Source organism: Phytophthora ramorum (assembly GCF_020800215.1).
Source record: "Phytophthora ramorum isolate Pr-102 chromosome Unknown Phyram_PR-102_s0010, whole genome shotgun sequence".
NCBI classification, from domain to species: Eukaryota; Oomycota; class Peronosporomycetes; order Peronosporales; family Peronosporaceae; genus Phytophthora; species Phytophthora ramorum.
The window spans coordinates 252,092-277,585 of NW_027150656.1; the positions used below are offsets into that span (position 1 = coordinate 252,092).

A 25,494-nucleotide genomic window follows, 5' to 3' on the forward strand; every position below is an offset into this window, starting at 1 on the left:
CCAATCACGTGCATGTTGAAGTGGCGCGAAAACCGTTACGCTATTGGCCGCTCCTCCAAAAGCTCAGATGCCTTTTTTGCATCTTGAAGGCCCATGGACTTGCTGGATGAGTTCATGCCTGGCATGGGCGACGTTCTGGCCGCACAGGAAGGCGCGCTAACGTCTGTGATCACCACACTGACCACGCAACTGCAGCATTTGGCAGCGGCGAACGAGCGGCAGGCGCAGCGGATGGCGCAGCTCGAGTCCACGCAGCTCTCGATGCGACTCGCCGTCAGGGAGCTGCAGAACGCTCCGGCGCCGACTCCTGTGGTAGTTGAGGTACCCTCGTTGGAGCCGGCGCTGCCCGACACGTCGGTGCTGGACGCTTTGACCACGCTGACGACCAAGATGGAGCAGCTGCAGCAGAATGTGCAGCAGCAGGTTAACGAGCAGATGCAGCAGGCGCTCGTGGCTCTACAGAGTTCGCAAGTGGTTGATGACGGACCAGCGAGGGCCTTGCTGGAGGAGACGCTTCGAGCTCTGGACCAGAAGGTTAGTCTTGAGATTGGGAAGCTGCGAAGCGAGGCGACGGACAGTTTGGCGGAGAAAACAAGACAAACGGAAGAAGCGGTCCAGACGCAGCTCGAGCAGCTCGAAAAGCGCTTTGATTACTTGTCGAGAATGAAGATGGAGGTGAAGGAGCTGATGCGTCGATCCGACCGACAAGAACAAGGCATCGAGGACATGCGCGTTGGGATCGAAATGCTGGCCAAGTCGCTGGGTAGCGACGACGTCGACTCTGAAACCAGCGAGGAGGGCGATGGATCTGCAGAGGAAGAAGAGGCGCCAGCAGATGAAGAGGAGATAGCCAAGCCTGTTGCTAGAAAAGCAGCTCTCCACTTCGTCCCAGTGTTTCGGTCAGAGAATTCCCAGCTCGATGTCACCGCTGAGGCGAGAGAAACTCCGACCGAAGAACCATTACCGCAGCAGCAAGATGTCGAGGTGGTGCCTGCCCACCCTGATGTATCCGAGCAAGACAGCGCGACGGACGTTCCAGCTACGCAACATCCACTATCACCCTCAGGCCCTCCACTTAGAGCGAAAGCCACCGTCTTGGTGTCCAAGTTCGTAAGGCGTTCATTACGAAGACGTCACCACGCTACCGAACCAGCCACCCCAGTGGTATCAAGTGACTTGGTCGATCCACCAATCCCAGAAGTGGTTGTTGAACAACCCATTGATGTCCTAGATACAGCTCTGCCAGAACAAGTACCAGAGTCTTCCCGTCAGCAGTCGGAGGGTGAACGCACTACGGAGACTGTTGTCGTTGAGCAAGTTCCTAGCAGCACTCCTATCACCCCCGAACCGGTTGCAGTCGTTGAAGACAGCAAAGAAGAAGAAAAGCAGGAAGACGTAGCGGCGAGTGAAAGTACCGCCAAAGAAGAAGAGCAAGAAGTCACACGAGAGGAGTTACCACGGCAGTATCGTTCCCAGTTGGCCACGCAGCAAAAGGAAAGGGATGATCAGGTGGCACTATTCCGGTCCTCGTCATCTTCCGGCTCACGTCCAAACGTGCTTACGTCAGTCGTTCGAGCACGGCGCCAGCGTCGCTCAACCACCAACCGTAAGGATATAGACGTCACATCACGTGAATTTTCCCCCGGGAACGAGCTGGTGTCGCGTTCATTGCCACTTCCAAGACCGGAAACACCCGTCGTTGTTGAGCCACGCCCACCAGTCACCAAAGAGAGAGTCAAAGAGCTTTGGTTTATCTTACTGGCCAAGCTTGTACGCTTGCAGCGGCTCCGACAATTGAACGGCATCAATGCTGAGAAAGCGCTCTTTCGTCGACAGCAAATGTCCATGGGTTCGCGTGTGAAGCGACTAGAGGAAAACACCGCACGCCTAGATGGATCGCTGGAGTACCTCGAGCGGCACGTTCAGGATAACAGCTCGGCCATCAATGCTCTGGATGAGAGTATCATGGAGCTCCAGCCTGTTGTGGACAGAGTCCAAAAGCTTGAGCGCACGCAGAAGACACAGGCTCGCACCATCGTCGATGTAGAGGAAAAGTTACAGGAGATTGATGTGGAGATCCAGCGGCTGCGAACTTCTGCTCGCCGCACTAGCTCAGTAACTTCGAGCGTGACAAGCGCAGTGACGAGCGCCATATCAGTGCAGCTACAGGAAGTATCCTCCAAGTTCAATCACCAAGTTACTGCCTTTGAGGCCTCGGAGAAACTGTTGACGCAGGTGAGCGAGGCAGAAATTCCTGCTCTCCACGAGAAGTTGGAACTTTCGCTGTACACGCTACGACAAGAAGCCGAGCAGCGAACCACCGAGGCTGCGCTGGCACTTCAGAAAATAGTGGACCAGATCCAGACCTCGCAACGAACTTCAGATGGAAACGTGCTTCTTCGCATCACCGAGTTTTGCAACCGCATCTACCACACGCTGCTCGGAATGAGCGGAGCGATGCTCCAGTCGGTTGAGCTTGGCAAAATTGAGCAGTCCACAAAGAGCTCTACGCGAACAGCGCTTGATGTTGGCATTGAGCTACTGCGAGGAATCTTCACGCACTTCATAGAAAACTGCAACACGCTTCTCTCCCAAGAAGCTGCGTCCGAGATAGACTTCTTGGTGGAGACATCGTTGGACTTCCAGCAGCAACTCGATAAGCTCAAGGGCCAAGCAGCTATGGCCAAAGCGGCTGCTCATTCACTTGCTCTTGACACAGGCGGAAACAATGACGCCTATGGCGGTGGCACCGCAACCTCTAACCAACATTCAAGCTTTGACGACCATCTTGTGTTCATGACGACCACCAAGCTGAAAGAATTGGAAGGGGCTCTCATCACACGAGAAGCTCACCGAGAAGGCAACCAGATCCCGGAGTTGACCCTCTTCATGCACGACGTAGTGGTTCAAGTACGGTCCGTTCTCTTTCTGCTTCTGCTGCACTCAGAAGCGATGAACTCGCGTCACCAGGTGGAAGATCTCCGCTCCACGCAGACTCTCGTTCAAAGCAAGATCGAGGAACACGGTTTCGCGCTTGGTCACCTCGACTCGACCATTGCGCTGGTCAAGCTGATGAACTCACGCCTCGATACCTTCATGGAGCTCTCGTTTGCATATGCTAAGGAGGAGGACGTCAAGAAGTCCATTGAGGAGCTGATGACCTCCAACAACGAGATGAGGGAGTTGCTCACAACGAGTCTTGAGAACACGCGGAGCGAGACACTGGAGCGCGACGGACTGCTAGGAGAGGAGATGAACCAGCTTATCGCACGCGTCAGCAAAAAATTGGACAAGGACGAATTGCTTTGGACCCAAGAGGTACTCGAACGTCAGGTGCAGAATGTTGCCAACGCGTCACTCGATGAGCACGATCTCGTTGATATCCACCGAAGATTGCGCCGCAAGTTAGATAAAAGCCAACTGAAGGCGCTACTGCAAGGCCAACCTGGGCGGACGGATTCCAGCTCAAATCTGCTGAGGGGCGAAGCCAGCCCTACCATCGAAGATGCAGTTCAGAAATCGGCACCGCTTGTAGGAGCCAAGTGCATTTCATGCCAAGGTGAGTTGCCACCAACAAAGGCCATGATCCAACATGTCGTTCGGGAAGAAGTCCACCAAGAACTCGCCAAGTCTCGTGCGCAGAAAATGCCACCATCGTCTCTGGCAACCTTCAATGCCTCCAACCACCGCAACCTAGAAGCATTCAAGAGGGAACTTCTTCTGTCGTCGCTGCAACAGCAGAAGCACGCACACAAATGACAAGCATACAAACAAGCACAGGTGACGTCCATTTCCAATAAATAAAGCATACTGCTCCACTCGCCGCTTACCCCTCGAGCGGCGCGCTTGTTGCTGGCGTTGACCACTTTTTTGTGAGCCTTGTCCAGTGCAGTTATGTCCTCACTAGGACTGACACGTACACTCCATCTAAAACACCCCCGCAGCCACCAGAATGGCTTGGAGGAGCTGCGACGCAATTTCCTTGACAAGAATCATGCTGTTCTCGTCTTGTGCGAGCGCATACACGATTGGGCGGAGGTTGTACTCCACAAGGAACTGGATGGGCGATGTATGAGACTCGAAAAGACTCTTGAGCATCTTCAGCAAGTTCTTGCGCACAATCGCCTTCGGAATGAGACGCAGTCGCTTTAGGATCTCCGTCACAAACATGCCGCTTCGTCCGAGTGCCTGGTTAAGCCTCACCGAGCGACTCATAATCTCCAACAGCGGCTCCAGTAGGTTCTCTAACTCGGTGTCCAAAGCGTTGTGGAAGTACACCGTAATTTTCATCAGATTTTCTGGAACGAGCAAGACATTCTCCATCTTCACCGTGTCGTGCACAAGCCAAACGCTAATGGACTTAATGGCATCAATTTGCCAGTATTTATCCTCCAGCAACTCCAGAAAAAGGGACACGCTGTCGTACGTCCAAAGGTGAGCTCGTGCTGTAGGCGAGGCATGCGCCAGATCACACAGGATCGGAAGCGCAAACTGCTTGAGCGGACTGGAATTCCGGACCACCTTAATAAGCGATGGAATCACACCAGCCTGTGCGGCATGAGTCTGGCGGTTGCGATTAATCCGACAGAGATAATACATCGATTGGAGCACAATGTTTTCGACCTCTTTCCGCTTCGCGTCTGAGATAGAGGGGCCTTCTGTCTCTTGTTCGTTTAATAGACGCACAAGTGTCGGGATTGCTCCGGCTCGGTCGAGTTTCTCGAGTGTCAAGGGCTCCATGCTCAGATTACGAATACACTTGAGAACCTTCAGCATGGCGGAAACAAATTCGTCCGAATGCCGTATCAACGGCAGCGACCCCTTGTTTTGTTCCTCGCCTGAGTTAAAAAGCGGCAAAGGATGGATAGCTTCCAGTAGGCCTTCCAATACAGCACCATCGCACATATGCTCTTTCACCACAGCATCTCCTTGAGAAAATAGCACGAAGACATCACAAGTCTTGTGAAGCTCCTTCATTGTCCACTGTGCCACTGATCCACGCCTGGATTTGGTCGGTTCTACGTTTGTTTTCAATAATTTCGGCACACTTTCATCGCATTTCGGGGAACGCGTATCGCTCGCTGACACTGACGCAACAATCTCCGAAAAGACGACGACAAACTTTTTCAACAGACCCGCCTTCACAAAAAGACGGCATATATCGTTCTTCGGGATGGTCTGGATGCTGAACACGCTGAAGATTCCATCCAGAGCGACCCGAAGCGTGTCCACGTCGTCATTAAGATTGGATGGTTTATCTTCCAGGGTCAAAAAGTCCACCAATACGGGTAATCCGCCACACGCGATGAACATTTGTAAAGTGAGCGAGCTTGTTTTGCAGCACTGCCGTACAAACTTAGCGGCTTCCATCCGCACCGCGATTGAGAACTCGTTGTCCTCTGGGTTATCCATCCGGAATCCTCTGCCGCTTTCACCCGGCAAGTAGTATGGGTTGTGCTGCTTCGTGAGCTTGATAATCACCGGCACTAGTCCAACCAGTGCCAAGTTCTCCTGGAACTTTTTGTTACCCTCGACAATCTGCGGATGCAAGCAATAGCATTCAGAGTAAGTCGCACTATTCCAAACACAGCACAGCAAACAAACAGATCTTACGATATTGATAACCCTTAGTACGGCATGCAGCACGTCCATCTTCTTCATTTCCAGCGCCTCCATGATGTTGGGCACCACACCAGGCTGAGACATCAAGTCCCGCCTCAGAGTTACGTTCTGATCAAATATTTCTTCCTGTATAATGGCACGCAATTATAGTGAGCACACGGTATCAAACCCCCTCCTCCATCGACGATGGGCGTAGTGCAGGTTATTTCAACGTAACGTACCAAATTATTGCAAGCATCAAGGATGACCTGGTCTTCCATGCTTGGATCCAGTAACGAAAGTAGCTCTACCACTCGAGCTGTTGCCTTTTGGTTAGTGTCACGAGCAGTCGAATAATCGAAGTCCAACTCATCGTCAAAGAGATTCTCCTGCGCACTTCCCCCAGAAGATGACCCCACATTACTATCACGGTTGCCACCAACACGTAACACCAAACTCCCCGGTTGCTCTTCAAAGTCGAAGTCACCGTCGATATCAGCGTCCTCCTTGAAGTCACTGAGCCGTTTCTTGGCTGGAACTACTGTAGCACCGATAGGATCTGACTCCATAGCACGTTGTTGCTTTGCAGCTGCTTGCAAAAGTTGCTTCTCGTCAATATCATCAAATGTGAGGTCTTCTTCCGGATCCTCGACAAACTGCTGTAGCTTTGCGATGCGGTTTTGAGCAGGAATAAGCGATGATCGATCCCACGAGTTCATCGATGACTTTTCGCCCTTACTCTGATTCATGTTGACACCGCTACCACCGTGACTAGCATCCAGGATGGCTGAGTCCTCCGATAAAACTCTTGCTTCAGACCCCTCGTCATCCCACACATCGTCGTCAAATAGTGCGTTCGCATCTTCTTTTGATAACTGGAACTTTGACTTGCTCGGCGCAGCTTCCACCGATGCTTTTGAAATGCTATCGTTCTTGTTCTCGTCAGCTCTAAGCACGAACGGCGTGGGGTTAGAATCCACACCGAACTCATCGTCCCAATCCTCGGCATCCTCGTCGGACTGCTCATTTGCGACACTGAGAGATCGGTAGCTTTTGCCTGAAGTTGGCGGTGGGATGTCCGTTGTAGACGAGCTTTTCTCGTATAGTTTAATAGTATTCAGCACAGCGTCACGATCGTTGGAAGAGGTTACGCTCTCTGCAACGAGCTGCGTACTTTGCTCCACCTTGTTTTTCGGAATCTGTGCGATCCACGGATGTGCGAGGAGTTCCTCTGCAGATGCTCGCAGTCGCGGCTCTTTCATGAAGCACTTCATGATGAAATCGTGCAAGGCCTGCAGCAACAAACAACAAGTCAGCAACACACAGTTTGCAATAATAAGTCAAAGTGTCTCTACCGGTGACATGCGCTGAGGAAGCGGTGGGTGGTCTTCTTGTACGATTCGAAATAGTGCAGCCATGGGCGCTAGGTCGAAGTACGGTGGCTTCATCGTAAGTAGCTCAATAATTGTGCAGCCCACGCTCCAGATATCCGAAGCAGACGACCAGCCAGCCATCTCAATCACCTCCGGCGCCACTACAACAGCACACTTTATTAGCACGGTGCTACACAAAGTTCCATTTAGCAGCAACGCACTCCAGTAGGGCGACCCCACAACTGAATTTGCCTTCTGCGTCTCGTTCAGCTTGATCGCCACGCCGAAGTCGGCCAGCTTCACCAGTCCGTCCTTGGTCGTGAGGATGTTGGCCCCCTTCACATCTCGATGCAGCACACCTTGCTCGTGCAGGTACGCAAGTCCCCTCAACACCTGCGTGATATACATGGCCACGAGCGTCTCCGATAGTGAGCCGAACTTTTTGATAAACTGGGCGAGCGAGCCGTTCTCCATGTACTCGAGCACAATGTACAGGTTCCCCTGCGTCTTGATCGTGTCGTGGTACTTGACAATGTTCTCGTGCTTCAATTTGCGCAGCAGACTGATCTCGGTCTGGTATGTTGAATAATACAGGATAGAGCCGTCACACACAACAGCACAGCGCTAACACACCACCTCAGCTTGTACCTCAATCGACAGCAGCTCGTCCTTGTCGATATCCCGCAGCGACACTTGTTTAATGGCGACGGAGCGTCCATTACGTAGATCCAGCGCCCCATACACGATACCAAAGCCTCCGCGCCCGATCTCCGCCCCCAATTGCTATGCGGTCATACACAGGATAAGACATATCATAGCAACTGTGAGGTACCGCGCAATAACCGGTCCTGGACTTGCTTAAGACATACGTAGTGCGTGCCCACGAGGCGCACTTGCTCCTCGAGCTTCCTGCCCCCGCGACTGGACGCCATACTGCTGCGGCTGCTGCTAGGGCGTGACTGTTGGCTGCTTCGCATTGTGGACCCGGCGCTGCGTCCGCCCGCGCCGGGGCTTTCGCCCGTGCGCACGTGGAGACCGCTGCTGCTCATGGCAGTCGCATGCTACGATGCGCAGCAGATTCCGTCACTTCATTGGCTAAAACCCCGGGAATTAAATATCAAGTTAGAAATACGTATCTATATCGATTTAAAAGGGTGTAGGTTGAAGTTTATAGTATGTTGCTGCCAGCAGCGCTTCTACCAGCCTGCGCTGGTTGTAGGGCGCATGATGGTCTCGTGCCCGGGCAGGTCGGAGAGGGACAGCACTTGACTGTTGTCGTAGAACGTGACGCTGTCTTCGAGCTCGTCCTGGGGCATGAAAATGTTGTTGGCCTCGGCCTCGATCACCTCCAGGTCATCCGTGAACAGCAGCGTCTGCGTCATGTTGACCGCGTTGGCAGCGACTTCAGCTTGTTCGTGCCACTTTTTGCGCATTCGGCGGTTCTCCATAGACGAGTGTCCGTACGCGTCAAGTGCAGACTCGTCGGACGTTCCGTCAAGACTCGGCAGATTCAGAGGCGGCGCCTGCTTCAGGATCCCGTGGTAGATCAGCACGTCGTCTAGAAACACCTCGAACTCGCGGACGCCGCGTGCAGGTGTCTTGCTGTAGTTCCATAGCCGGATCTTGGAGATGGCCACCGGCTCATTGAAGAAAACCACGAGTTTGTTCGGGTGCGACGGTGCGTGCGGAGCTAGCCACATGTGTCGGTCATCGTACGTGTTGTTGACGCCGTCGTAGAGCTTGTCCAGCGTTCGAACGTCGTGTGTTGCGCCTGGTTCTTTCAGGATGTTAATATCGCGTGGTTGGGCGTCGACGATCTCACTGCAGAGAGGGATGAGCTGGTTGTTGCGGTCGTAGAGCTCGACACCGTTGAGACCCAGGTAGAACGTGTCGCCCCAGGTGGACGTGAACACGAACTTGATGATGTACCCGGTCGGGAACAGTGGCGTCTGGTACTGCTGGAAAACCTCCGAAATGGGCTTCATGGCGATCTTCTTTCGTACCAATGGAGATGACTGCGACAGCGAGAAAGTCGCGTTGCAGAACGCAGATCCCTCGGCGAATCCACTCGAGGCGTCGGTACGTGGCGCTCCCATACTCGCCGCAGGTGACGATGACCTTGTGCTTTCGACTTCTTCTGCAGTCGAGGCGAGCGGGTCACCTTCTTTGCTAGTTGGAAATGCCTCAAAAGTAGCAGTGATCGCAGCTGTACCATGCAACGATGAGCTGCTGCGTAGATACAGGAACTGGCCAAAGTCGAAGTCCATGAGATTCCCTGGAGCCTTCCGCAGCGATACACGTGTATGATGGACGCCATCTATTCGCACTGACATCTGCTTGGTGCCTTTGAAGGAGTCCTCCAAAGTTGTGTTGTAGTTCCAAACTTTCAGCGCTCGAATGCTTACTTTCTCGGGAAAATCTACGGTGACTGCACGGCGCTCGGGGGGAAGTGTGAGGACATCCTGTAGCGGGGCACTCCACATGTCTTCAGGATTAGTGGAGAGGTGGCGGGCGCCATGAGTCACGATGAGCTTTTGCATCTTGTCAGCAGCGACCGGAGCGGAGACCATAACGCTATCCAAGCAAATTGCCAAGGGTACGTAGTTGGCGTCTAAGAATTGTAGACCTGCAAGCCCAATCTCATACGGATCTCCCCAGTTCGCCTCCAATATCAGTTCTATCGTTTTGCAGCTCAGTGGACGCTCTGTCATCGGCCCTCCCACGACTGGAGCTGTGCAGGGACGAGAAGCTTGAGCTGCCTTCGCCGACGTTTGGTAACTCATCCCTTTAGGCAGCGGAGCAACGGGAGTGAACACAGGATTAATAGGGAACGCTGCGTCACTCGTGTCAGGAGAGCAGATGATGTTCCCTCTGGCAGCAGTACGAGATGTCTTGTTTCCTGTCTTTGGTCTCTCAAGTAGACGTGGATCCGAGCCGATGGGGGCGCCAATTGTGGCGCTGGTACTGCTTTGACCCTCTACGGAAGGCAGGTGCCCTGTATTTGTTGATGGTATTGCTTCTCCTGCACAATCACGATCAATGGGTGTCTCGTTTCGCTTTTCGTATTTTTCAATCAACTGTAAAATCGATTGGTTCATGGTAAACAGGATGCACTCGTTACAGTCGTCGATGTCTTCGATGACACTTCCAGGAGCGCGGCAGATTTCTCCTTTGAAGATAAACTTCCCGCCGAGCGAAATCTCCACGTACCGTGCACCGCGGTACGAGTGAATGCGAGTTGTGTTGTAATTCCAGATACGCAGCATCGAAATGGACAACGGATAGTCGAAGTCCATGTAAATAAAATGATTTTGGCCGCGTGAGAACGGCGCAAGCCACGAACGCAGTTCATCGCACGTAAAATAGTGTTTGTCCACGAGCTTATCGACCGTCCGAGGGTCGAGGCGATCGTGATCTTGGATATTGAGGTCAGGTGGATCTGCTGAAAGCTGCTTGTCGACGTCAGAGAGGTACACGGCATGGCCTGTGTGGTCAAATATCTCGATACCCATAAGCCCTACGTAGAACGGATCTCCCCATGTTGAGAGGATGTTGATGACAAGGTTTTGTCCATGCGGCAGCTCGGGAATTTGGAAAACTTGCGGTGGGTCTGGCGACGGCTTCGACCCCAGTGGCTTTGCGAGATACTTCGATGCTCGGTTTTCCACGGCCTCGTGGTTAGTATGGCGACCATTGTCGTACAAAGTGAACTCTGCATTGTCGGCTAGCGCTTTGTCATCTTCACTGTCTTCCAAGCTATCGTCGATATTGACGAAATGCACATTGTCTGTAGAGAGCACCACAAGAGCCAAAGATCAGCAACAGCACCTTCACCCAGGGAACATTTAATACTAACCTCCAGGGTCTGCATGAGTGCGCATGACAGAGATTTTAGTCGTGAGTTCGCGGCTTCGGTTCGTCTTGTCAAAGAACTCCAGCGACCGCAGCGATTCTACAAGCGACTGCTTGACCCGCCTACAACGCACGAGTGAGCTCGTGCCAATCGCCAGGTATAATGCACTGCAAGACATCAGTACCCACCTGCTTTTTGACTCGGTTGCTTGTTGTCGCACACGCTGCCTCGATCTCTTCGGAGACGGGTGTTCTGACCCTTTCGACAGAAATTCCTTGTCTGCAGCACTAACCGCATCCTTGTGCATCCCAATCGGAGCTCGAGGTCGAACGGCTGAAGAACTGGGGGCCATGGGACCAGTTTTGTCTTTGTGTAGAGAAATTCCGTGGGGGCTGTCATTGCTACGACCGATCGCAGCTTCCACAGCTCCATGCACCGTTGCGTTATCGACCAACTCGACGCTGGACGTCCTTGGACCGAGAGCGGTGACCTTGGGAGCGTGGTTGGTATCGCTACTGAGCCATGACGGAACCGATTGCGGGCGCATCGCGAGCTCCAACTTGGCTAACGCGTCCAACATCGGTGGCCCGCTTTCCATTTCCCCCCGCCCCGCACTACCTAGCGTCGAGTCGAACGCTGACACTAAAAGTTAGTGTCGTTTCGATCCGTTATCTTTAGCGCTCAAGGACATAAGGACGATTTGCATTGCTTAACCTGACATCTCATCAAGAACCAGTTCTCAAGAACATGCTGGTCAGGGATGTCTACGCCTCAGTGCAGCGTACTCGCTTTGAACCTTGAACTCGATCTCAGTACGATTACTTTGGTGCTACACTTGCACGATAACTCGCCGTCGCATCAAAACGTCTCGTTCAGGAAAGCAATTTCAACGACCAAGTTCGGCAGCATACCAGTGAACGCGTGCATGGCCCGGTACTTGAATACGACCACCAGCTATCTACATGGGCAGCTCCAGTAATGCCTCCAGTAATGCCATCATTGTTCGCTCGAGAACTTTGTCACCTTCATCAGAATTAACTGTGTCTCTCTTCCATCGTTTATCGTGCACCTGTGCTCAATGGCAAAGGTTTGACTCGGGCGAACAGCGCAGTTTTGAAATTGGCGTACCTACCTAAGCCACCAACTACACAAAAAACAAGAGACCCATAGGCAAGAACGAACCGGCTGACTTCAACATCGTTAACCTTAGCTTAGCATCATTACCATGGCTGTCATCACTGTTGGGGTCGACATTGAGGCAATGCTGTCATCAGCGTACTAACGTTACCTCCGGTTGGAAATAAGTGCAACGAGAATCCGAGTACCCAAGACAAGCATATCTTGAAACCTTCATTTGGTCATTTAGGAGCAAGTTCGACCCCTGTCTGTACAGGACACAACCAGGCCGAATCCTTCTTTCGCTGCACTGGAATTAGGCAAACAGAGCTCTGAAGTCGACCGCGCCTTGGCCGATTTTGACGACCTCCGTCGCGACGCCGCCAATCCCACCGACAGCGCGCTGGGTTTGGGTTAAGTTCTCGAGAAAGATGTTCCAGTGGTCTCCATCGGCGTCGTTCGGCCAGAAGAAGGCGATCGTATAGCCTCGCAGCGAGTTGGGGATTGTCAGCGTCCCGTAGTCGGTATAGACACCGAGGAACTTTGGCTTGAGGAACTGGATGGCGACGTCTCCGCAGCCCTTGCCGAGGTCCACTTTGCTGAACTTCATGTTGGCGTTGAGCCCCTGCATGGGCTCGCCAGCCTTGTCGCCGCACTGGAGCTCGTACCCGAACACGTTGGTGGCGCTAATGAGCATTTTCTTGACCCACGCGTCCTGCGGAGTGACGAGAATGATGACCGTGTGGTCGTCGGGGCTTTGAGCCGCCTGGCAGACGACGTTGTTGTTGTCGACCATGAAGACGTGAGGGAGGACTTTGAGGTTGCACTCCACGCGAGACATTTTCTTCTTTACCGGCGGCCGGAGCTTGTGAGCGTTTGGTGGGAAAAGGAGGAATGGCAGCAGCCCGACTCGGGTCCGAGAGCATGTGAAGAGAGTCACTTCACTGTCTTGTTCATACCAGATCACCTGCGTGCAACAGTGACAGTCAGCCAGACTGAGTCAGAGCCTCTGGTTGAGAGTCTCAACTTAAGTTTGCGCTTCCTGCAGCCGTCGCTGCCGCACGTTGCACATCCAACGCAGGATGGATCGCTGAGAAGGTGATGAAAGTGATTCGCACCCAGGTTGAAGCTACTCTTTTCCACCAATCCCCGGTTTTTATTCTTCTCTCGTTCAATCACCGTCGAGCAAATTCCTTTTCATTGACCGGTTAATTTCATGCAAATAATAACCAACGACTTCCTCGAAAATGGTCAGGCCGCTCAATAAGGAATGGGAACTCTTCGGGCACAGATACCGGGTGGCCGGCGCCAAGGTCGACAGGGTGGACTGCAAGGCCTGTCAAAAGCAAGTGTCGGCTGCCGTCAACCGCCTGCAGTCGCATCTGCGTGTGTGTCCCGCGCGCTCTTCATTGGGCGAAGCACAGCAGCCGTCAACCGACTTGGGCCACAGCTCGCTGTCCGACGCGATTCCGACGCCCTCAGAGCTCGCTGATCACGCCATAGAGGCCGACAGCATGTGCACTGAGACGGCAACGACGACTGGCGCAAATTCGGCCGAAAGCAACGCGCCACCGGCCAAGAAACAGCGCCAATCGCCCGCCAGGACGCGCGATCGACCGCGGTGGAGCACGACGGCCACCAGTGCCGCCGCTGCACTCAACGAGGACGATTTGTGGCTCAATTCCATCGTAGAAGGACCTGCGACCACGGCGCAAGCGGCAACGACCTCTGCGTTCAACAAGCGGAGACTGGAGATCGAGGAGAAACGACTGCAGCTGGAGATCAAGAGAGACCAACGGGAACAGCGCCGAGAACGACTCAACTTGGAGATTTTAGAGGCTCAGGCGAGGAAGGAGAAGTTGTTGGCGGAAAAGCACGAGTACGAGGCCAAGGTTGTCCTTGCGCTGTCTCGGAACCAGTTGAGGGACCAGGGAATTAGTGACGAGGAGATCGACCGGATTCTGCCGGTCTCGAGTCCTGGCAGCGTCCGAGGAAGCAACAGCCACGACCAGCAGCAGTGAGAAGGATGATTCCGGAGTGACACATGGGATGGTGGAGGCCGATGGTGGTGCGTGGTAAACTGCACCAAGGTTGTGACAGTGTTGATACGTAATTTATCTACGTTGCTCAGTATATTTGCTGCTCTGCGAATCTTAGTGCAGACTTCTCTTAAATTACAGACGCCACTCCATGCCGTTCCAAGTCCTCACCACAGTCCTGGGCAACTCTGGCCAGAGTCCATGGCCTGGTAGTAGTTGTCGCTGAAGATGTAGCGCGCTGTTCCCTGCGACGACATGTAAAACTCCGAGCCGCTCGACAGCGAGTACGACAAGGATCCAAGTCGCAGCATCACATCTTGAGCGCTGGGTCGCTTCTCTGGCCGCTGGTGCCAGCAGGCACACATGACCTCGACGAACTCGGGCGGCGCGCGCCGCATATAAGCAGGGGGAAGCGTTGGGCGCTCGCCAACTGCAACGAGCTGCCGCACCTGATGATCAAAGTCCACATTACCGAACGGCACTGCTCCGTTGGTCAGAATCTCCCACAGCGACACACCAAAGCTGTACATGTCTGTTTCGCGGTTGAAGCGGCACTCGTTGGGGTTCATCATGATTTCAGGGGCGTTCCAGCGCCACGTGCCCGCAAAAGTCGTCATCAGCTCCGATGCTGCGTTGTCCACGATGACATCGCTCTCACCAATTGACTGCAACGACTGAAGCGACTGCGCGGAGAACTTGTGCGAGATGTGCTGCTTCCTCACAGTAAAATCCGTCGCAACCCGAGCGATGCCGAAGTCCGCGATTTTGGCCGTCCAGTCTGCGGTGACGAGGATGTTGGAGGCCTTGAGGTCGCGGTGCAGGTAGATGGGCTCACGGTTGTGCATGAAGGCCAGTCCTTTTGCGGTCTCGAAAGCTAGTCGAACTTTAGTGCTCCACTCCATCAGCGGATTCGCACGAAGCACATCTCTCATGGATCCACGCGCACAATACTCGCTGGTAACACGAACAAAAGGCACAACAAACGTCAGATCTCTCGGTCCAAGTCCTATACACTTCATAGCCAGCACGTACTTGACGAGGCACAAGCTGCCCCTGTAGGTGCCCATTTTGATAAACAGCGTGATGTTCGGGTGACGCAGCTGGGCGGCCAGCACTGCTTCATCCAGGAACTCGGTACGCAGCTCGGCCAGGTGCGTCATGTACAGATCTGCTTCGGAACTAGCACCAGCATGGAAGCGCAGGCACTTGAGCGCGACTGTGATGCCCAGCCACTGGGCTCTGTACACCTCAGCGCTCGATCCCTCGCCGATCTTCACCGCTGGTCCTTCCGTCACCATTTCAGCAATAGGCCCCCCCGCCAGCAGTCCGTCTCGGACGCCTAACACGCCACCCCCTGAACAACCCGTACTCCCAGGAGTAGCGCTGCCGTCTGTAAGCCCACCAGCCGAAATATCTATCGACGACGACGGGGTATCATCGTCACACCGTTTCCCGTCTTGTGGCGGTCCTGCCGCCGTGTCTGTCGCTGTAGCACAACAGCAACAGCAGCTCAAACTTGTGCCGAACAGCAGCGCGTTGGCAATGGGCACAAAGTAGTTGCACGTCTCCGTGACGGCGCCGATCCCGACCAAATCTTGCGACACGATGAGCACCAGCGCGTACGGCAGCGTGAACACGGCCGCGCACACGCAGTACCCCGTCAACCTCCTGATAACATTACGCCCCTGCATGGACGAGTTGAGTCTCGACCGTCTCACGGCGCGGAGGTTCGTCATGATGAGTAGCAGCGGCGTAGCCTGCATCATCATCAGTAGCACAGCCGTCGCTGTATACGACGCCCCCGCCTGTGCGTCGCTCAACGTCGGCAGGACAGCATGCATGCAGCCGTAGACCAGCGAGGCCAGCGACGACAGCAGCAGGCTGCGTTTGACGTGCAGCGCCTCGATATTGCCCAGCCGCATGAGCAGCGACAGGTTGGCGATCCAGTACAAGGACATGAAGAAGCTGAAGCGCCCCAGCAGCGTGAGCACAAAGTCCCCTGTGGTGTAGCCGCGTTGTCCGTCGTGTCCCTCTCCGTAGCGAGCCAAGTAGCTCGCGTGCAGCAGCTGCTTAAGCGCCTCCATGACCACGAAGCCCGCGTCGGCCAGCGCGATGCCGCTCAGCAGCAAGTCGGCCATGCGCCGCTTGAGTCGGTGGAACGCGGCCGAGTGCAGCAGCAGGAAGAGCGCGCTCGCGCCCGCGACTCCGAGGCACGTCCAGTGCACGGCGCGCCAGGCCGCCAGCCACTCGGACGGCGCCATCGTTTTCCAATTATGAGGACGGAGCCGGTGGTCAGTGAGGAAAAGAGGCCAGCGCAAGTGGAGACGCAAGAGTTTTAGTCCCCGACTCAAAAAAGAATGCGAGAGACAGCACCTCGACACCTCGCGCGTCTCGAGAGATCGATGGAGAATGGAGACGTTATGCAGAGGCTGGAGGGACACCCGCCCTCCTGATTTTCGACTTTTGGCTACACTCGAATTTTTGTGCATTGCTGCATAGTTGATGGCTTCCGCGGTCTGTCCGCGCAGTTCCACTTGGAGGGCTGCGCATCGCTGTATTGTCTCCGCTCAAGGCTCGTACTACGCACACAGCTGCATTTAGCAGCGCCTTATTTGTACGCTTGACTCATTCTTGGAGCAGACTTTTCTTACCTCCACTGTGAACATTTTCGTAATGACGATACATTCCTTAGAAATAATTTATTTGTAAAAGCGGGAAATCATTACCAAAAATGAAAACAGAGTGACGCAAGCACGTCTACTTGCTGGTAGAGTGAACATTATTGGTATTGTTAGCACGTCTACGAGGGGGCTCTCTTGGTCTACTTGAGTTATTGTTCATCAAACTCTCGCATACCGAACTGAAACTCATCATTTTCTAGCCCATGAAGAGTTCCATTGCTGTTGCCAAGAAATGTTAGTCTGAAAATTGCATTTTGTGCGAAAATCCTCAAGGCATGGATAGCGATGATTCAATTCAAGCGTTGGTGTCGATGCTGGATACCAGCCACTTGATGAAGAGCATCGCTGTACTATGACGCCGAATTCCGGCCAGCCGCCCGTTAAGATCAGCTTGCATCATTGATGTTGCACTACTACAGCTCATCAAGGAAGACTTCCAAACGAAGTCAAACCTTGACGTTCGCCTTCGGTACAGCTCCGCACTAGCCGTTCCGAAACACAATGATGTTAGCGAGGGTAGCTTAAACTCATCCGGCGCTGTCGACGACACAGCTGCAAAAAACACGTCAAGCGAGTGTTGCTCGTGCCCATGTCAAATACACAGTGCACAGGAAGATTAATCCTCGCGAAAAAAAGTCTCTCGAGGAATCTACATGTAGAATCTTTATACTTCGAGAGAACGAAGCGTTTTCGTCCACAAAACGGCTCAAGTTCTTTTCACGACGGAATTCCGTGATTCTCGTGGAATACACCGAAGTCGCCGACTTTTATCTTCCCAACCGAATGTATTAAAGAAGCTTGATAAAGAAGGTCTTGCCATCTAGGTCGGTGGTGTCCTCACCTACGCGGTATTAGAATTACTATATTTCATGATAAATCGATAAACGATCCAAAGGAAACTTGGAATCTTCATGCTACGCCTGCTTTCATTTGTGCTCGATCGGGGCTAGCGAATGGTTCAGCCAAATTTGTTTTCTGGATCTTTTTCACAGTGGAAAACGCACTCGAGCATAGTGGTAAGCGTGTTGACCAAGGAATATTGAAGTTACCAGAATTAGTCTGACAAAACTATGGTGCAGGAAACGACTACAGTTTATCCTTCAGTTGGTTAAATGGGGGTACCAAAACAAGCTTAACGAACCAAACGCTTACTGAGCTTTACTGTAATCTTTCAGCAGTATATCAACAAGACTAATGACAATGCCAAGGCTAAGTAATACTTCGAAGTACCATGGAGTTCAAGCAGTATTCAAGAGTACGATGAAATGCAAAACAATGCTAAACATGCAAGTTACGCTCGCTGGCCGTACAGACCGTTGCTCTCCTTCAAGCTTATCGTGTAAGCTCACTACGATGTCGCTGTGTTGATCCCAAAGAAATCCCAAGGAACCACGGCATAGCTGTCGATATACTCGCTGTATATGCGCTTGGACACTGCAAGCGGATCGCCGACTGTAGTGGTTGGATACACCTCGTGGCTGAGCTGCCATTGCAACTCGAATGCGATACGCTTTTTCTTCAACGCCTTCACGGCCATGTCACGTTTTTCAGTATACGCCTCGCAGACCTCGTTGAGCCACATGGTCCAGCGAGGCAAGTAGTATCCTTTCACGAGACCTGCCCATTCCTTGCCAGCATAGTCGTGAATAGCCTCGTTGTTGTCATCGCCCCAGCGCGTCACCTGGTTGCGAGCTTCATATTCGTAGTATTCTCGCAGTTTGGTTTTCGTCAACCTGTCGTCTCCAACATTTAAGTCGCCAGCAAGTGCTAGTGCATCAGCGATCCAATTTCCAAGCAGGAAGTCTTCGTTTGTGGCGAGGATTTCCTCTAGGCGCTCGATTGTAGTGAGCATGGCCATGGTTAACCCACACACTTCATGAGATGGCACGACTTTCGCGCTGTAGAGATCCTTCAAGCGAACATACTGCTCCAAGAGTTTGTTGCTCAGGAATTGCTTCGTGACATCCACTAGATCGTGTCGGTAGGTGTCTACACCATGCAACTCTTCTCCAACGAGAAGAAGCTCCTTCCAGGCAAGCACGACATCTTTCGGGTCGTACTTGATGAGGGTAGGCTGAAACCTGTCGTACAAAAGTCTCCAGTGTGGAATCAAGCAAACCACGTTCTTGGTCACACCGCCATATGCAAGTGTGCGATTGTAAACCGACCGCGAGAGATAGTTCCAAGCCCGTTCGACATGCTCATTTCGAGAATGGTACCGCTGCGCGGCAAATTTTGGCACCCAATTCTGCATATCAAGAGGATTATCCACCCAAGCCATTTGCAACGTAAGGTCGTACACCACATAGTTCTGGAAAATGCCCTCCATAGTCAAGCCGACACCAACCAAAGTGCCATTGCTGGCACGGTTGGCTAGCACAGGCGCCGTGCCCAGCGTCGGCAAATCTCCCCGCATTCCAGTATTTCCGCCGAAGTTGTGCAGCACGCAGTAAATCCAGCTCTTGCCGAAGTAGTTGTCCATCTTGTTCCATATAGGCACGGATTCACTGTAGAAGTCGAGGATGATCAGCTTTTCTGTAGGCACACCATCGAGATACGCCTTCACGCGTGGCCTGGTCCAATAATTTGGATCGTCCACAAATGGCCAGCCCTGCATTAGCCAAACGGCATCGGGGTCTGCCGCTGACATGCCGTCGATCACAGCGCGAGCTGCACCCTTCAGTTCGTCCAGATTAGAAAACTCTGGCGCCATCTCCATGTAGGTATCACACTGGTACAGTGATGACGTGTAGTTGTACAACTTGCGCTGTTCTTCGAGGAAGATCTTGCCAATCTCGCGATACAACGGATCGGTTGGCTCAATCATGTAGACACAGCAATGGTCGTCTGAGAAGTTGCCCCAGTTTGGCGACCGTGTGAAGTTCGCGTTTGGCAATGTGAGCTTCAAATCTTCGGGAACGTGTCCAGCGAACGCTGGTAAAGCTGGAATCATGCCGAACTCACGCATACGCTTCAGAATACGTAGCTGGAGCTCATGTTGGTTGTCGATGAAGGCTTGGGGTAGAGGTCCTTTCACCCAGCTTCCACGCAGGTTTCCCATTCGCCCCCAGGACAAGAAGGCTGAGCCAGCGAAAAACTTCCCGAGGCCCTCATAGCTCACGTTGTAGTACTTGTGAAAAGTATTTTGCCACACCTTCTCCTGCCCAGTGAATGCCAATGGCATATTAATACCTGGATAGTAAATATGCAATCAGTATTACACAACTTCAATAGATTGATATGAGCACACACCGTTCATCGCCATCCAGTCAATATGCTTTTCCCACTGCGGCCACCTCCAGGCCCACAGTGAATAGCTACCCGTGTCCACGTTCTGGTAATACGAGAATTTCGAGCTTCGCTTTTGGCGCACTCGTTCATCCACTTTCGGTAGTTTGTCTGGAAGTTGCAGCTTGTGGTTGTCCCAATCTGTTTGAGTGCGTAGTACTGTTTTGAAGTACCATTGCAGCCCGTACGCCATGGCGGTGGCCGAGTTCGCGGCGAGTTCGAGCTTGTCACCGTCACTTCCAAGTTCAAACACGTCCAGCTGATCGGCATCTGATGGCAGTACACGAAGTGCGATCTGGTGTACAACACAAGGTTAACAATTACAACAAGGCCGGGAGTAGAGATGACGAACCTGGTCATTGTATTTGTCTCCCAGTCGTCGGTGAATGAGACCTCGAGTGGCGGCCACCGGGTCATGAGGCTCCGCGTTCCTCTTCAAGTTAGCAACCGACGCTTCCACCCCTTGACCGAAACCTAGCGCAAGCAAGAGGCAAATACCCGTCGCCACTAAAGGGAGCACATTGCTCCATCTCGAGCGAGTCATTCCTATCCAAGATCTCTCGATTTCCCCCCCTTTGAGTCCCCCGCCGTAAATCAGTGAGTGGTGTCGGTTCAAGATCGCACAAAAGTAGAAAGAAGCCCGAAGCGTGTTATTGAACTGCACAAGGATGTACAAAGCTTCATTGTTTGGCTATTGGCCACGCTGTTCGAAAGTCATAGCGGTTCCCATATAGCAGGTCTCACTCCCGCTTCACGGTTCCAGGACGAAGAGTCTGAAGGACCGCGTGGACGTCATCGTCGAGCCAGAGATCGGCACATGCTCCCGCAGCGTGAGTCCCGCCTTCTTGAACGTGCTCAGCAGCTCCTCCTCGTACGTGACGCTGCCAAAGTCGATGGTCGTGAGGAACTTGAGCAGCGGTTTGCCGATCTCCACGAGCTTCGAGTGGCGCGTCTGGATGGTCTGGGTCACGTAGATCTTGCCCTCTCCGGGTTTTAGCATCGCCACACAGTGCTGTAGAGCCTTCACCGCGTCGGGCATGAGCATGAGCGACGAACTGAAGTACGCGGCGTCGTAGGGGCCGCCCGCGAAGTCGTAGATGGACGCGTGGTGCGCCTGAACGTGCGTCGTCAGCTGCTTTTGCTCCAGCAGCGCCTGACATCGCGTCACATAGTCCTCGTCATAGTCCACGCCGTCTACTGTGATATTCTTGCGCTTCAGTTGCGCCCCATTGTTGATCAGCGCCAGTCCCGTGCCAATGCCCACGTCCAGGAACTTGCTGCCCTCGGGGAGCCGCTCCAGCACCTCCTCGTACCATCCAGTGGTCAATTTCACGATCGTCGCGTCGTAGATGCGGGCGCGAGCAATACGCAGAAGCCCATAGAGCGCCAAGCCGCCCACCGCCGCCGTCACGGCCACAGGCACCAGCGAGGAACCGCTCATCTTCCAGTTAAGCTAAGGTCCGTCGCTGTCGTCACTGCTCGCTTTTCAAACCCACAATATTGCGCTTCATTTGGAAATATTGCGCTTCGTTTGGAAATATTGCATACGTTGACGTTGAACCTGTGCCCTTTCAGCCTCAGTCTCCGATCTACCGCGAAAGACACACGACCATCTCCCCCGCCATGGCTCTCATTCCACACGGCAGCTTCGGCCCGCAGGGCTTCCGCGAGTGCTGGGGCGACTACCGCGCCGAGGCGGACCTGGAGGACCCCGCGCGTCCGCTCTACCGCTTCCAGCGCGCGCTGCCGCGGCTGCCTGTGCCCGCGCTGGGTGACACGGTGGCGCTGTACCTGGAGACGCTGCGGCCGCTCGTGACGCCCACCGAGTTGGCACGCGCCAAAGAACTGGCCGCCACCTTCCTGCAACCCGGGGGCGTGGGTGACGAGCTGCAGAACCGCCTGCTGGCCAGAGCCAAGGAGCGCGGCGACTCGAGCTTCCTGGCCGAGTGGTGGAACACGCTCGGCTACCTGCAGGTGCGCGACCCCGTGGTGTTCAACGTCAGCTACTTCTTCCATTTCGCAGACAGCGTGCACCCGGCCCAGCGCTCCAACATTGGACGGGCCGCCGCGCTGCTGAGGGGCTCGGTGCTGTTCGCGCGCCAGGTGGCGGACGGATCGCTCGAGCCCGAGCAACTCGGCAAGAACAAGACGCCCGTGTGTGCCACAGCCTACAAGTACATGTTCAACGCGTGTCGGATCCCGCGGCGCGAGCAGGACTCGTACCGGATCTACGACCCCAAGATGCACCAGCACGCCGTGGTCATGCGGCACAACAAGTTCTTCCAGCTGGAGCTGCTGGATCCGCGCACTCAGGAGCCGCTGGGCTTTGAAGCGCTGTGCTTCCAGCTGGCCAGGATCCTGGAAGCTGCGGGAGCCAAGGAGTCAGCTGTGGGGGCGCTCACGTCCCAAGATCGCGACTCCTGGGCGGATGCTCGTGAGGAGCTGATCCGGGCGTCCCCGAAGAACGAGGAATCGCTGCGTGCCATTGAGAGCTCGTTGCTAGTGGTTAATATGGATGATGAAGCGCCTGTGTCCCGTACCGAGGTCGCACGCGGATTGTGGCATGGCAACGGCCGCAACCGCTTCTTCGACAAATGCGTGCAGATTGTCGTGTTCGAGAACGGCAAGGCCGGACTGCTCGGTGAACACTCGATGCTGGACGGCATGCCCATGGCTCGCTACACGGACTCGCTGCTGTCGCGTCTTCACCACAGCCAGACCGACCTGGGCCCGCGTGGTCAGACGACGGCACAGCTTGAGCGCTCGCTCGTTGCTCCGAAGCAACTCACGTTCCGATTCACGACTCAGACGCTTCGCAACATTGTTGAAGCCGAGAAGGCGTTTGATCAGACCGTGATCGACCACGAGGTGTTCGTGCAGGCCTTCTACGGGTACGGCGCACGCTCCATCAAGGGATTCCGCTGCAGCCCCGACGCGTTTGTGCAGCTTGCGATCCAACTTGCCTATAAGAAGCTGTTCAAGAAGAACGTGGCCACGTATGAGGCATCGCAGACTCGCATCTTCCTACACGGACGCACCGAGACGACGCGCAGTTGCTCCACGGCCAGCGCGAAGTTTACCGACGCCATGGAAGACGTATCCGGTGCCGTCACTGTGGAAGAGAAGAGGAAGCTGCTGCTAGCTGCAGCCAATGCCCACGTTGCGTACATGCGCAAGGCTGGCGCTGGTCGTGGTGTGGACCGCCACATTCTCGGCTTGAAGCTGCTGGTGCAGCCTGGCGAGCGCGTGCCGTTCTTCGAGGACCCGGTGATGGCTAGGGCCAGTCGTTGGCTCATTTCCACGAGTCACCTGACCAACGAGCTCTTTGACGGCTGGGGCTGGGGTGAGGTCGTGCCCGAGGGTCTTGGTATCGCCTACAGCGTCAAGAACGAGTCGATCCAGTTCAACATCGCGTGCCGCCAGCACGGCAGTTGGGGCGCCCGCATGGGCCACCTGCTCGAGGAAAGCCTCGTCGAGATGCAGCAGCTCTTTGCGCAGTCCAAGGAGGTCGGCGCCAGGCTGTAGGCGTGAAGTTAAATCGTCTCCATGGCGTCAGGAAGAAACTTGGCGCTAGCCAGACCTATATTGCACACGCAAAGCGTAATGCACAGAAACACAAATTAAGTTCATCATGGGACACAATCCTGCGTCATTTTGGTAAGCCACCGTCAATGATCGAGCTGCACACAACTGCAAACCTGCTTCATCCACTACAACACCATTAACGCAACGGAAAAGCAAGACCCTATCGATCCTCTATTTACGGTATTCGCTGAGCTCCTCGTGGAAGTGGTCGAGCGCCACCAGCATGAGTGCGTACGGCAAGTTTTGCTTCATGACCGTCGAGCGGATGAACGGCAGACCCGCCGCCACTGTGGCAATGCCCGCACCCACGAGATCGTCCTCTCGCTGGGTCGCCAGCACCGTCTTGATCCCGCAGTACATGAAGAAGAAACTGCACCAAAAGCCACACAAAACACCGTCAGCAACGCGCTCAACACACGCATCGTCGCTGCAATTCCTCACCCTGAAAAGGCTCCTCCCGTCACTGCAGCGCCACGCGCGACGGAGCTCAGAGCTGCAGGCGCCAGCTTCCCGTGCGTCTTGTGGTACGTCTTGGCCGCGTCAACTACCAGTCATACAAGTCAGCAATGCAGAAGCTATTGCAACATATTGCAGCGACGTTAACTGTACGTACTGCCTCCGAAGGTGGCGCCTGTGACGAAACCCACCAAACTGCCGAAGATGAGGCGATTGCGCAGGTTGCGCACCGCCACGGGCTCTGTCAGCGCGCCCAGTCCCTTGCTACTCTTGATGTCGTCGCTCTCCGTCGTCTGTGGCTGCTTGGCAGGCTTGGGCGCCTCAGGCTCGAACGACGACCAGTTCTGCGAGTCTCCCATGATGATTATCAACTTGTGGCCGGAATTGTCTGCTATGCAACAGAGGAGGGGATCCCCTCTATTCGCATCAGCTCAAATTTGGACCAAATTGGACCAAAAAATCGGACCAAATCGAAGATTTCTGGCCGGCCATGATGCCCTTGTCGTCGCCGCCGCGCAGTCCGTTCGTCGCTTCGTACCGCGCCACGGAGACGCTACCGCCGTCGCAGCACATGTACCAGGCCGTGGCAGACTTCACCCCACTGTATACAGCTTCGCAGCCCCGCCAACGCCTCGCGTGGCCTTCGTCGCCGCCCGCCTATCGGCCGGAACGCCATCGCGTGAGCGTGTTGCGCCAACCGCGAGGCTGCAACTTGGTACGGCCCTGCACTTTGGCCAGTCAGGTGACGAGGATGCTGCTCTTCAACGGGTGCAGTGCAGTGCTGAGTATTGTCGCTGCATTGTTAGTGTGGGTGGGGGCAGCGCTGGCGGTCGTGACGATGCCCCTCTGTGGCTGCGGCGTCGCGGTCTTTCACGCGCTGCTGCACACGGTCTTCTACTTGTGCTGCATAGACGCTTTTATTTACAATGCACTGGCTGCAACGGCAGCGGATTGCATTGACATGGACTTGGCCGAGTGGGGGGTCTCAAGTTCTAGCACTGAATTACACCCGCTGCTGCCGATACGAGTGCCTCCGCCAATTGCAGGGAGACAAGGACAGGCTTTTGAGCCGTGTCCAAGATTCGAGAGGTCGTTGGGCACGTCGTCGCCCAGAACGGTGCTTGCAGGGGTGTACTTTGGGTGCTTCAAGTTGTTGATTGGCGCTGGCCAGATGCTGGCGGTGGTGCTGGTGCTTGGTGTGCTTGGCTTCTTGATTGGAGACAGCCGCGTTCCGGTTCATTTGGATGCAATGACAGCGCAGCATCCGTTTGCGGTGTACACAACGGCGTTTGGGTCGCTGTTGGTGGCGTTGGCGCTGCTCCATGGAACGACGCGAGTAGCCAAGGTGGTCACTCGTTTCTTCTGCTGCGAGACGGTGCGTTGAACACGATTGACAAACGCTGGGACGAGGCGAAGAAGCGATTGGTAGCGATCATGGGCGCATATTTGAAGGAGAGAGACCTGCGCAAATAGCAGCTTGGGCATGCCATCAACTGTCAAGT

At 54.4% G+C, this 25,494-nt stretch overlaps 11 protein-coding genes across 11 annotated transcripts; 4 read left to right on the forward strand and 7 right to left on the reverse strand.

The window, feature by feature from the left end:
• Positions 1-93: 93 nt before the first annotated feature.
• Positions 94-3,759, forward strand: KRP23_10472 (uncharacterized protein; the record flags this gene model as incomplete). Its single annotated transcript, XM_067880927.1, has 1 exon — positions 94-3,759. The coding sequence occupies one exon, from the start codon at positions 94-96 to the stop codon at positions 3,757-3,759; it is 3,666 nt and encodes a 1,221-aa protein (XP_067741220.1).
• A 168-nt stretch (positions 3,760-3,927) lies between these two features.
• Positions 3,928-8,023, reverse strand: KRP23_10473 (MAP3K epsilon protein kinase 1; the record flags this gene model as incomplete). Its single annotated transcript, XM_067880928.1, has 8 exons — positions 3,928-4,880; positions 4,956-5,538; positions 5,614-5,748; positions 5,844-6,893; positions 6,957-7,135; positions 7,196-7,547; positions 7,623-7,757; positions 7,844-8,023. The coding sequence occupies 8 exons, from the start codon at positions 8,021-8,023 to the stop codon at positions 3,928-3,930; spliced, it is 3,567 nt and encodes a 1,188-aa protein (XP_067741221.1).
• Positions 8,024-8,170: 147 nt separating this feature from the next.
• KRP23_10474 (Katanin-interacting protein) lies at positions 8,171-11,407 on the reverse strand (the record flags this gene model as incomplete). Its single annotated transcript, XM_067880929.1, has 3 exons — positions 8,171-10,761; positions 10,831-10,949; positions 11,016-11,407. 3 exons carry the CDS (start codon positions 11,405-11,407, stop codon positions 8,171-8,173), a joined length of 3,102 nt encoding a protein of 1,033 aa, XP_067741222.1.
• An 852-nt stretch (positions 11,408-12,259) lies between these two features.
• On the reverse strand, positions 12,260-12,739 carry KRP23_10475 (uncharacterized protein; the record flags this gene model as incomplete). The annotated part of the gene is made up of 1 exon (XM_067880930.1): positions 12,260-12,739. One exon carries the CDS (start codon positions 12,737-12,739, stop codon positions 12,260-12,262), a length of 480 nt encoding a protein of 159 aa, XP_067741223.1.
• A 451-nt stretch (positions 12,740-13,190) lies between these two features.
• Positions 13,191-13,964, forward strand: KRP23_10476 (uncharacterized protein; the record flags this gene model as incomplete). The annotated part of the gene is made up of 1 exon (XM_067880931.1): positions 13,191-13,964. One exon carries the CDS (start codon positions 13,191-13,193, stop codon positions 13,962-13,964), a length of 774 nt encoding a protein of 257 aa, XP_067741224.1.
• Positions 13,965-14,149: 185 nt separating this feature from the next.
• Positions 14,150-16,243, reverse strand: KRP23_10477 (putative serine/threonine-protein kinase/receptor R818; the record flags this gene model as incomplete). Its single annotated transcript, XM_067880933.1, has 2 exons — positions 14,150-14,936; positions 15,015-16,243. The coding sequence occupies 2 exons, from the start codon at positions 16,241-16,243 to the stop codon at positions 14,150-14,152; spliced, it is 2,016 nt and encodes a 671-aa protein (XP_067741225.1).
• A 1,768-nt stretch (positions 16,244-18,011) lies between these two features.
• KRP23_10478 (Alpha-N-acetylglucosaminidase) lies at positions 18,012-20,495 on the reverse strand (the record flags this gene model as incomplete). The annotated part of the gene is made up of 3 exons (XM_067880934.1): positions 18,012-19,855; positions 19,916-20,246; positions 20,304-20,495. The coding sequence occupies 3 exons, from the start codon at positions 20,493-20,495 to the stop codon at positions 18,012-18,014; spliced, it is 2,367 nt and encodes a 788-aa protein (XP_067741226.1).
• Positions 20,496-20,702: 207 nt separating this feature from the next.
• Positions 20,703-21,392, reverse strand: KRP23_10479 (uncharacterized protein; the record flags this gene model as incomplete). Its single annotated transcript, XM_067880935.1, has 1 exon — positions 20,703-21,392. One exon carries the CDS (start codon positions 21,390-21,392, stop codon positions 20,703-20,705), a length of 690 nt encoding a protein of 229 aa, XP_067741227.1.
• A 182-nt stretch (positions 21,393-21,574) lies between these two features.
• Positions 21,575-23,476, forward strand: KRP23_10480 (Carnitine O-acetyltransferase, mitochondrial; the record flags this gene model as incomplete). Its single annotated transcript, XM_067880936.1, has 1 exon — positions 21,575-23,476. The coding sequence occupies one exon, from the start codon at positions 21,575-21,577 to the stop codon at positions 23,474-23,476; it is 1,902 nt and encodes a 633-aa protein (XP_067741228.1).
• Positions 23,477-23,707: 231 nt separating this feature from the next.
• KRP23_10481 (uncharacterized protein) lies at positions 23,708-24,351 on the reverse strand (the record flags this gene model as incomplete). Its single annotated transcript, XM_067880937.1, has 3 exons — positions 23,708-23,906; positions 23,978-24,080; positions 24,150-24,351. 3 exons carry the CDS (start codon positions 24,349-24,351, stop codon positions 23,708-23,710), a joined length of 504 nt encoding a protein of 167 aa, XP_067741229.1.
• Positions 24,352-24,482: 131 nt separating this feature from the next.
• KRP23_10482 (uncharacterized protein) lies at positions 24,483-25,376 on the forward strand (the record flags this gene model as incomplete). The annotated part of the gene is made up of 1 exon (XM_067880938.1): positions 24,483-25,376. One exon carries the CDS (start codon positions 24,483-24,485, stop codon positions 25,374-25,376), a length of 894 nt encoding a protein of 297 aa, XP_067741230.1.
• Positions 25,377-25,494: the final 118 nt, after the last annotated feature.